This window comes from Pieris napi, chromosome 6, assembly GCF_905475465.1.
Source record: "Pieris napi chromosome 6, ilPieNapi1.2, whole genome shotgun sequence".
Taxonomy (NCBI): Eukaryota; Metazoa; Arthropoda; class Insecta; order Lepidoptera; family Pieridae; genus Pieris; species Pieris napi.
In genome coordinates, this window is record NC_062239.1 from 9,785,431 (window position 1) to 9,797,817 (window position 12,387).

The window sequence follows — 12,387 nt, forward strand, 5'->3', positions numbered from 1 at the left end:
TATTCATTTTAACTTTGGATTTAAATCAATACCGTTAGTGATCTTAATTTTGTTCTGCAATATACACCTTAATATTAACCGATACAATGACAAATTGGCTAAATAACAACAAACAAAAAATTAATAGTTTTAGGCTTTCAAATATGTGTTTCCTTTGCATCTTTACGTTTGGTAGAATGAATTTTCTCACATTCATTAAGTTTCTTTAATATATTTATTTTATCCATGCATCATGAAGAAAAATATTTTTTTTTATTTCGGTTGGATCTATCACTGAGGCACTTGCACTGACAAAATGCACTGGTGTCATCCGTCTTTCGCGCATTTTCATGCATAGGAAATTTATTATCCCTAAACCTTTTTACAGCTCTTCATTATTGTGTGATATTAAAACCACGCCACAATTTTTACCAAATACTAAAAACAATTTTTACATCATTCCTGATTTTGTAGGAACATTTGATTTCTACGCCTTAAATTACTATACCAGCTGGTTAGTGAGAAGTCCGAAAGAGGGAGAAAACATTGGAAAGTGGCCTTTATACGGCTGTGAAGAAATAAATGCCTTATTGGAACCTGCGCCAGAGTGGCCACCAACCTCTTCTGATTGGTTCTTTGTAAGTATAACGGAAAATAACACTGTATTAATACAATATAACTTACGATAAACCATTACAATTCTCGATAATGATAAGTAAGAGTTTAAATATTTTTTTTACGCTTGCTAAATACTGATTTCATATGAGTCTAAAGATTTTCGATGTTAGGATAATGACATCGATATTTGGTTTCATCGTGTAAGGGCTAGTTTTTTTTTTTTTTTAAAGACAATTCACACCAATTGACCTAGTCCCATGCTAAGCTGGTGAAGCTTGTGTTATGGGTACTAGGCAACGGATATACATACATATTATAGATAGATATACATATAAATACAAATTTAAACACCCAAGACCTAAGAACAACACCAAATGCTCATCACATCGATGTTCGCCTCAGCCGGGGATCGAACCCGGGACCCATGGATTCGCAGTCAGGGGTACTAACCACTAGACCAATGAGTTGATCTAGTTCTTAGGGTAGGAATTTAAACACTCCAATGATGACTTGATTCATTATAATTCACACACTGATTTTACGTATAACTTCAAACTTGAACAAAGGAATTGCCCGTGCGTATGTGTTACAACCTCTGTCATCATCTATTCCCCACTCCAACTCGACCATCCCACTTCGGGCAGTTATTCGAGTCAATTCGTAACAATTCGTAAACATACGAACAAGTCAAATGAGTAATTATTGCACATGCGCACTTGTAGTTGTTCTTAAGAATATGTTTCATAAAAATGTTTAGAATTTAATTAAATAAATATTAAAAGCTAACATTCGTTAAATTATTTCATGATTGTTTTAAACAGTACTTTGTCCAGGAGTACCAACTACCGCCAATTATTGGATATCCATATAATTAAGGTGTCTGCCCACTATCCCGTAGCATACCATGACCGTGCTAGGAACGCATCCAGCCCGGAAAGCAATCCGGTACGCTCTATTTCGCCCACTGAAGCGGGCCGACAGTGTTCTGAACCCGTTTACAACGCGTATGTAAGTGTAACCCGTATTTTATCTGTATGATGCCCGTATGTGACACGGCAGAAATCTTTTCAATACACTCGTAAGGCATCGGTTCATTCTCGTACTAATATCAGTGTTGCGTAGACGCGTTAATGTGGTGAAATATTGAAATAGTTACTTATGGCTATAAGGAAACTAACGATTGAACAACTGGCAATGATTGCTATCATTTTTGATGAAGAGGAATGCCTAAAAAACACTCGACGCTACTGGATTCACAATTCTATAAAAAAACGCAAAACGGAAGGAGAATATTGGACATTATTTAGGCACTTAGTTGATTAAAACGAGTTTGTAACGGTCATACTCCCCGCTCAGTCACCGTTTAGCCGCCTGCGCGCAGCGGTCTGGCAACGTCGCCTGCCATGCACGTGTGCGTGCGTGTCCGCACCGGCAAAATATTCCATCCAACGAATAGTTGACGGCCCGTGCATGGCACGCTACGGTGTCGGCCGGTGACGGAACGGTCTAGTGGGCATAGTCTCATACTTCTCAATACAAAGAATAGTTTTTTGTCTGAAACGGTCCTAGTACGGTCATGGTATGCTACGGGATAGTGGGCAGACACCTTTAGTCTTAAAGGGTAGCCCCGAAGGTGCTTAACGCTTTCAGGGCTTTTGATTTTCAATGATAATGGTATGGAGATATTTTTGATTAAATTAGGGTACTTCTCCGTCAATACATATATAAAGTATTCAACACGATCTAACATACATAAACTAAAGTTAACATTTTGTGAATTGCAGGAATACCCAGAAGGACTACGACGTCTCTTGTCCTGGTTGAAGAAGACCTACGGGGACATGGAATATAGAATAATGGAAAATGGTTATGCCAGTGATAAACGGGACCTTAATGATGTTAATAGAGTTAATTATTATAAGACTCATTTGGAACAGGTACGTTCGAATTGAAAAAAGTACTTCACGCTGCGAATTATATTTTTTTTATAAGAGAAGGCAAACGGGCTGGAGGTTCATGGATGTTTACACCGCAGCCCATGCTATGAGATTCACAAGTGCGTTGCCGGCCTTTTTAGTATTGGTGTGCTATTTTCTTGAAAGTCGGTTCAGCAAGTTTAAGGTTATTTTAAAGGCCAGCTACCCGATGTTTTTTACCAACCTCAAACTTCAATTGAAAGATGCACGTTGCTAAAGACTTCTTTTCCAAATACCTTTTATGGTAACTTTCTTCATTTAGTCTAAGAATGAAAAAGTGAATTCTGCCTTGCGATTCTGTAACTCACTTTTCGAACTCTCACAGCGGTTTTCGCAGCGGCGGTCGCGCTCAAATCAGTCATGAAGCAGTTATTTAACGATTTGGCATTTTGATAAGGTCCCTCCTTGTAGTTTATTGTTTAAAGTGAGTTACAGAATCGCAAGGCTGATATGTTGCTCTATAGGAAGAAAATTAGTAATAAAATCTTCTTCACACATTTGTAGAATATTATAAAACTACTACCTAAGAGCGGTGTATTTGAGTTTAATCTGGCCGGAGGGTATAAAATATTGATCTCTAGTAATGTTTATGTATAGTATATTAATAACTAGCTGACCTGGCTAACTTCGTTCCGCCCTACAACCTTATAATATCCTTGTTACTTTAATTTAACTTATTTTAGGATTTCATTAAGGTAATAACATTAATACAACTTATTTTGCAAATACAGAATTGTTTTATTGCTTGCCATTGCGAAAGAAGAATGGCAGTTTTACACATTAGGCATCTTCTCTCTAGCGTCAATATGGCGATACTGCATGTTAAGCACTTTCTGATATCCAACATCTTTTGATCAGGATCAAAGCATGGTTATGCATCTCCTCATTCACCTCAAGATCGGAATTTCTTGAACTGACACGAATTCGACGTAAAATGATGCGTAGTTTTGTCAACAGATGGCACCATATGGTTTTTGCATTCGTAAAATTAATGAATTAATTTATTGTTATTCGATAACTTATCCGATATTTTATTGCTTATTCTGCTATTCGGGACGGAAACAAATCCAACAAATCAAAAACCATGGCAATCGGTCCAGCCGTTCTCGAGTTATAAGTGTTGTAACAAACACGACTTTCTTTTATATATATAGATGTTTGACAGGTGTATCTCGCCATAACCGAGGACAATGTGAACGTAACTTACTACACGGCTTGGACACTTTTGGATAATTTTGAGTGGAATGATGGTTACGTGTAAGTAATATGTTTCATAATATGCCAAGATTTTAATTCATTTCACAATTTTATCGGAAAACAATCTTTAGTTTTCTGATTATTTCCGTATCTACTGAGATAGTATCAGAGTATTGTTACGAGCTAGGGGATGGAATAGAAAAGCTATAGATCTCTTTAAGGGTAAAATAGAATTATACGCGCAAAAATTCATTAATTTCACGCACATAATACTGTCACTAATTATTTCGCTTTAAGGCGCACTTAACAGCAATTAATCACTAAGCTTCATTATCATAACTTCGTCTGAAAATAACTGAAACGTGGTTGGAGAACTTTTGAAACGGCCATAAATCACATTTCAGCTTGCTGAAAACTTCTCTAAATTGTAAAAAAATTAAGAAAACTGTTCGTAACAATATTATGTATAGCATAATGTTTTTGTGTTTGTAATAATTATTTATCTTTATATATATAAATTACGTGTCACGTTTTTTGTCCGCTATGGACTCCTAAACTACCGAACCAATATCAATCAAATTTGCACACCGTGTTTAGTTTGATCCAACTTAAAAGATATGATAGTTTTCATCTCAATTTATACCCTCAATATTATTTTATTGCAAAATATTTGTTTATTATTTGATACAATTGTAACAGATGGCGCTGTGTTGAAAGTACCAACGTTTCACATAAGCTATAATTGAATGGCATTACCACCAAAAAAGCATGGTGGTCCCCATGACTGGTGTTCTCCTACCGTTTCCCTTGAATAGTTTGCTACTATGTAATATAACAAAAACCTTAGCCACAGCAACGCTTGGCAGGTCTGCTATTTGTTATATATAATATATATGTTAGCATTATAGTTTAAAAGTTTTAGTATTTTTTTAGGAATAACACGAGTTAAAAGTATCAGTGATCATGTTAGTCAAGCACATAGTATGTCAAAACCATTATATAATTTTAAAACTGTTTTTATTGCAGAAATTACAAAAAACCGATAATTTTATAATTATTTGTTACGTATCACTTGCGTAAATGGTACTGTAATTTTTGAAGTGAAACTTCTTTAGAATCGTTGTGATTTCAAACCGGATGCAACGGAAAAAGCGACAGTAAAAAGAGTCAGACGCATAAATTCGTAGGATTTAGCGTGGGAGAGAATGAGATGGGAAGATTTGTGCAGTGTATAAACTTTAAATTGGCGTGTATTTGATCATTTTCTGAATTAAAAAAACATAGATGTGCAAAAAATTAAATAAGTAATAATCATAGAATTTCAAACTTCCATTATTTTAGTTTTTATCAAATTAAAGATTGATATTGATATTAAACTTATAAATGAAAATTTAACATAGTCCTACATTTAGTTAGTGAAAAAAGTATAATTTACATATTATTCATTATAAAAACTTTGTTTTTGATGGTTTCACTTCTACCACGTGTGAATTGCACACATGAGTTTTTTTTTCTGAATTTCCTTTCTAATATGTGTTGACGATACATATTTATTTATCTATTAATTATTATATCCTTATTGATTTTTTAGATCGAAGTTTGGTCTTGTTGACGTTGACTTCACACACCCGGACCGCCCTCGTACTCCACGCGCTTCCGCCTACTATTATGCCAATGTTATATCTACACGTTCATTGTATGACGATGATTTAAAAACTAATCTTTAATTAAAAAAAAAAAATAACCGGTCTAAAGTTTTATTATTATAAATTTACAATTATTTAACATAATTTTAAATTTAACGACGCACGCTGTAAAGCACGCGAAACGTCGGTTAAATTTAAAATGTTAAATAATTGTAAATTTATAATAATACATAACTTTAATCCGGTTAAAAAGTATTTTCTTTGAATGTGTAAAGGTTAAGTTAATGAAAGACAATACTATAATCTTTAATTAATTAATAAGTTATATCAGCACAGATTTAGTCCTTTTATTCCTTAAATTTGTTTTTAAATAATAACATTAAATAGATGCACTGAGATTTAGATGACACCAGATAATTTAGATTATTTTTGATTAATTTACCTAATTAATCAACCGTAGAGATATTTTAATGGCTTTAATTCATACTTTATGTTAAATAAATTGTTAACGAATCTTCTGTTTTATTTCCCTTAATAACATCACTTGTCTATGACTAGTGTCAAAGTCAAATTACTTTGAATGACCACACGGCTGTGACTAAACGTGTCACTAAAAGATTTATAAATACTTTAGCTTGCTTAGACCCAAAACGCCAACGGCGTGTGTCAAGCACGATGATGATGGTGGCTGATCAACTACTTTCCTATTAGATGTATAAATGATCCGGAAAGAGATACAGAAATATGAGGCCCAGACCTAAAACAACGTTGTAGTGATTTGATTTATTTAATTTTATAGTACAGTTCAGAAAGAGACTGTAATATAAGGTCCAAGCACTTCCTCTCTCTCTCTTAATATGCGAGTGTAATAAAACTCTGTAGATATTAATTGTCTCTAAAAATAAAAAAGGATTGTGTGGTTTTATGAAACCACGGTAAAAGTGAAACTTTTTTCACATTATAGACATTTAACTAAAAAATTTTGGAATAATATTTCATAAGGGTAAGCTATTGTTAGCTTTATCAATCTTAATTTTATACTTGGAAAATTGGAATGATAATGGGAAATAATAAAAGTAGACTAAGTCTCTAACTAATATTTTTATTGAACTTGTCTTAGAGAGTACGACATACATAATATGTACTTAACATTTTTTTAGATTATATACAAAATGCACATCTATATATATAAAAATGAAACCCGTTTTCCGTTGTCACGACATCACATGAAAACGGCTCGACCGATTTGTCTGATTTTTTTTTGTTGTGTTTGTAATTGTCAGGAGAAGGTTCTTATAAAAGAAAAAAAGAAAAAAATTGCGCGGAAAATTAGAAAAGTCAAGAATACTTAACCACCATACAATTCGAACTTTTTGGTGTAACCTTATGGCGTTTGACATAACACAACTAATCGTCAATATCGTCAGAGGATGTAAGAAAAATGAATATCGTTCAAAATAAATGCTTCGATCGGAGTTATTATATTGATAATATAATAATATGCGAGCCAGAAAAACAAACAAAGAATGTTGTATAACATAAAGCATTAGAATAATAAACACTTTGTTTCTGAAATATTTTTTAATTCATTATACCAATTTGAAATCAATATTCATAGTTAAGACAGGACAACGTCTGTCGGGTCCGCTAGTATTAAATAATAGTCTATACACTACACGGTCAGCTGCTGCGACCGTCACGCGACATGCAACACACAGACGTAAAAGTTTCAGACGATGTAATAAAACGAAATAAATAAATAAATAATAAATAAATTATTATTGAAATTCTACAAGAAGTAGTGACGGATTACCGTTATCTATTGAGATAAAAATAGGCAATTCAAAATAAAAATGTCACCTTAAAACCCCTGCAAATTTTTATCAGGGTGATAATGTCAATAGTACTTGAAAATGTATATATATATATATTTTTACAGTTGCTATGTTTGCTAGATAAGAAACTATTTTTTTAATTAAAATGAAATTAGCCTACTAAATCATTTTGAAATGTGTTTATTTAAAACCGGTTTAATGTCAGAATTTTAAAAATTATCTGGTATTAAATTTTTGTCCCTGACAGATAAAAAAAAAGTTATTAATATTACAAAGTTATGTGTTATTTATTAATCGCAAAAATTTTATAAAATAAAAAATATGATATTGTCTTAGATTTTGTATTGATCGTGGTTCACCCCATTACTTCACATTGAAATGTCTTGAAACGTCAAGATACGTATAAAGCAATGAATCAAAGTTAAAAGAGTTTTTTGTGATAGTATTTTTGTTATTGATAACCTTGATGATATTTTTGCGCGCAAAACAATCAAGATCAAGCATCAATGTTGACGCTACGATTTAATTTCACAAATAGGTATGCAAAATCTATATTAGTCTAGTCGACAAGTTGAAAATGGAACAAAATAGAGATACTGCTCTTAAAATTATGTGCGATAGCTCATTGGAATCATCCGGAATGACGTCTAGAAAAATGTGCTAAAAGCGTGTATTAGCACATAAAAAATTGCAAAAGTTATAGACCATTAAAGATGAAAAAAAATGGCATTTAGTTTTTTGCCAATATTTAATAAACTATTAATATTTAAGAAATTTCAATAAAGATACTGAAAGAGGAGGAAATTTCCAATAAAAAACTTCCGACTCCCAGAACTCTATCTCCATTATTTATAATGTTAATTTAACGCTGAAAATAGGTCTGCGGGTGACATTTTTAGGATTCGCGCGTGGCGTCAAAAGCGACTACGGCACATTAATTATTTTATTTAAGGTATTGAATATTTTTTTTTTAATTTGAAAAAATTATGGTGTGTTCTGAACACTATAATTAATTTATTCCCGTTGAAAATTTTACTTAAAGTTAATTTTTCAACAAGTTAAATAATTGTTAACTAACGAAATTTTCTCGAACGACCGTCTTAATTGTAAGTGAAAAAAATGTTTAAATAATGGTCGTAAAAATATTTTGCTTCGTAGAGCCTTTCTTACATACATACTTAACAAGATCGTGCCATAAAAGTTAAAAAAATATTTATACTTTGTTTATAACAATTTTTTTACTTAAACAAAAACTTAAAAATCCATGTAATGATGTTAAAAAAAATTTTTTTTTCTAAATCATCATATAATCGTTTTTTTATTAATACAAGATATTTATTGATTTGCAAAAAAAAAAAAATTCCCGCCATTTGTTGATAATTTTTTTTTAAACAAATTGATTAAATCAATATTTAAAAAAAAAAATTTAACACAACTTTATTACATTAAAAATTTTGTGATTTAAAAAAAAAATTTTTTTCCTTAATAACAATTTTTAATTGTTTATAATAGTTTATTTTTATTTTCAATTGTTTAAATAATTTGTTAAGAAATTTTTTTTTCTAAAAATCATAATTGACAGTCCTCTATAAAGTAACAGAAAAAAATTTTTTTAAATCAACAATTCTATTGTTTATTAACTTACCAATTTGTTATAAATAAATATTCAACTTTTGTTTATTTTTTTTCTAAAACTTCTAAAATTAACAAAAACAACCATATATAACAAAGTATAGAAATTTTTTTTTTTGTAAATTTTTTGATTATCATGAATATTACTTTTAGAAAAAAAATAAATAGAAGTTGAATATTTATTTATAACAAATTAGTAAGTTAATAAACAATAGAATTGTTGATTAAAAAAAAAAAATTCTGTTACTTTATAGAGGACTGTCAAATTTCTTAACAAATTATTTAAACAATTGAAAATTAAAAAAAACGATTATAAACAATTAAAAATTGTTATTAAGGAAAAATTTTTTTTAAAAATCACAAAATTTGTAATGTAATAAAGTTGTGTTAAATTTTTTAAAAAAAATATTGATTTAATCAATTTGTTTAAAAAAAAATTATCAACAAATGGCTGGAATTTTTTTTTTGCAAATCAATAAATATCTTGTATTAATAAAAAAACGATTATAAATATTATTTAGATAGATATTTATAGATTAGATATTTAGAAAAAAAAAAAAAAATTTTTAACATCATTACATGGATTTTTAAGTTTTTGTTTAAGTAAAAAAATTGTTATAAACAAAGTATAAATATTTTTTTAACTTTTATGGCACGATCTTGTTAAGTATGTATGTAAGAAAGGCTCTACGAAGTAAAATATTTTTACGACCATTATTTAAACATTTTTTTTCACTTACAATTAAGACGGTCGTTCGAGAAAATTTCGTTAGTTAACAAATATTTAACTTGTTGAAAAATTGACTTTAAGTAAAATTTTCAACGGGAATAAATTAATTATAGTGTTCAGAACACACCATAATTTTTTCAAATTTAAAAAAAAATATTCAATACCTTAAATAAATTAATAAATGTGCCGTAGTAGCTTTTGACGCCACGCGCGAATCCTAAAAATGTCACCCGCAGACCTATTTTCAGCGTTAAATTAACATTATAAATAATGGAGATAGAGTTCTGGGAGTCAGGAGTTTTTTATTGGAAATTTCCTAAATATTAATAGTTTATTAAATATGGGCAAAAAACTAAATGCCATTTTTTTTTCATCTTTAATGGTCTATAACTTTTGCAATTTTTTATGTGCTAAAACACGCTTTTAGCACATTTTTCTAGACGTCATTCCGGATCCAATGAGCTATCGCACATAATTTTAAGAGCAGTATCTCTATTTTGTTCCATTTTCAACTTGTCGACTAGACTATATAGTATGATTGTATTATGACTGCACGATTTATGCTTGCTAGGCAAGTTTCGTAATAGATTGATACTTTCCTTTTTTTTTTCTTTTTTTTTATGTAATGGGAAGCAAACGGGCAGGAGGCTCACCTGATGTTAAGTGATACCTCCGCCCATGGACACTCACACTGCCAGAAGGCTCGTAAGTGTATTGCCGGCCTTTCAAGAATTGGTACGCTCTTTCTTGAAGGACCCTGAGTCAAATTGGTTCGGAAATACTTCAGTGGGTAGCTGCCATGCGATTCTGTTAATCTGTGAGTTCACCTCGCACTAACAAAGCTCCCTTCGTCACTCACATCATTTTTGGAATCTCATCGTATTCTAATATAATATATAATTCTAAGTAAGCAATTTCACATTACGTCTTGACAAGCGGAGGGAGCTTGTAGTTTATTGTTAATCAGAATGCCAAATCGTAAAATGACTGTTTCACGACTGATTTGAGCGCGACCGCCGCTGCAAAAACCGGTGTGAGAGTTCGAAAAGTGAGTTACAGAATCGCAAGGCTGGTTCCACATAGTGGGGGTGCACGGCAAAAAATGCTTTAGAAAACGCTTAGTTGTAGAACGACGGACGTCGAGGTGATACGGATGGTATTTTGTATTTTGCCTTGACGTCCGATGATAAAACTCAGCTGCAGGCCGAACTCTGAACACTCTCCATGGTAAATGCGGTAGAAGATGCCGAGAGACCCCACATCTCTACACAACGCCAAGGGATCAAGCCGCACGGAAAGTGACTGGTCGTCGACGATTCGAATAGCTCTTCGTTGAATCTAACTAAACTCACAGAGCTACTAGCCATAGGAGGTCGTTCAAGTATTACGTAGGAAATATAGGGGGGGGGGGGGTCTTTGATTTTCTTATTTGGTGATTACGTCAACAGTAATTATTTACTTTTTTACACATAATACCCACACGTTGTCTATGCTTGAAAACGAAATGCATTTTCGAGGATTCTTACAAAAAACTAATACGTTTATGTACTATTTGAGAGTTTTGCTTACGTTTGCTGACAAGAGGAAGGGGGACGGATAAATTGCAGTTAATCTGCTTATGTAATACTTGAACGGCCACTAGCTACTTTACAGACTACGCTCAAAATAATTACTCTGCATAAAATAGGTTTTATATATATAGTAACTTTGAACGTAAACGTAAAGATACAAAAAAGTCCGTAAGTAGCTTGCAAGTGCTAAGATTTTTTTTTGTCACAGTTCCTTTTATTTGTAGATATTTGTGATGGTTTATATCCCTATCACTATCCGACCCTCTAAAGATAAGAAATAACAGGAAGACAATTGACGATCTATATATAGCAACTATAAATTGCCGATCACTAGGAACCATGGAAAAATTACAAGAACTAGAATTAGCATTAGATGAAATTAAATGGGACATAATTGGCATCAGTGAAGTGAGAAGACTTGGGGAAAGAACTGAATTCCGGTATGGACTCGTTTAGCAAAAGACAGGAATACGTGGAAATCTTTAGAGGAGGCCTTTGTCGACAGACAAGCTGTTCCAGACAAAAATCCAGTTGCCGAACATACAATGATTAAACCAATTTAATTTAGTAAGTACTTCGAAAGTAATTTAAATTTAATTTAGTAGAAAAGTATTTAGAAAGTAATTATGTTAGGCATGTATTAATTAATGAGTATTATTGTAAGATAGAAACAGCAATAAAGGCTATTTTATTTTATTTATTATTTATTATATCCCTTATTGTTTTTGATCAACCATTGACCGTACAAACTATACGTGAATTCACATCCGGAATGGATTTTTCAAAATTTATGAAGTTAGAAAACAGGCGATTTGAAAGAGTGACGACGAGTCGCTTAGTTTTACTTTTCGTCCTTTTTTACTTTTCCTTTGTTTGAAAATTTAGTTTTTTACGTTCGTGAAAATTACCTACATAAATAAATAATATTTTTATATTCAGTTCCACACTTCGCAATCTTCTGAAGTTTATACAAAAATGCTTATCCATATCGGCAATCTATTTATTATTGCATACTGCATAGTATTACCAAGTATTATGTAAAACTGTTTTATCTTGTCACACATGTGCTATCATTTTGAAACCTTTTGATAACAACGTTATAGGGTTCTCTAGTAAATGAAAATAAAATAATTCTGTGGCGCTACAACCACTTTAGGTCTGGGCTTCAGATTTCTAGGTAGGTAGGTAGGTAGGTGATCAGTC

At 31.6% G+C, this 12,387-nt stretch overlaps 1 protein-coding gene across 2 annotated transcripts in view; it reads left to right on the forward strand.

Annotated features, from left to right (window-relative positions):
* Positions 1-12,387, forward strand: part of LOC125050567 (myrosinase 1-like) — a 36,232-nt gene that overhangs the window by 8,087 nt on the left and 15,758 nt on the right. The window contains exons 8-11 of one of the 2 annotated variants that reach the window (XM_047650492.1): positions 454-617; positions 2,382-2,534; positions 3,739-3,830; positions 5,362-5,547. In XM_047650492.1, coding sequence (XP_047506448.1) covers positions 454-617; positions 2,382-2,534; positions 3,739-3,830; positions 5,362-5,497 — 545 coding nt within the window. In that variant the 3' untranslated portion in view covers positions 5,498-5,547. Of the gene's footprint in view, positions 1-453; positions 618-2,381; positions 2,535-3,738; positions 3,831-5,361; positions 5,548-12,387 lie in introns of those variants that run through there. The other variant, XM_047650493.1, reaches the window with a different exon arrangement.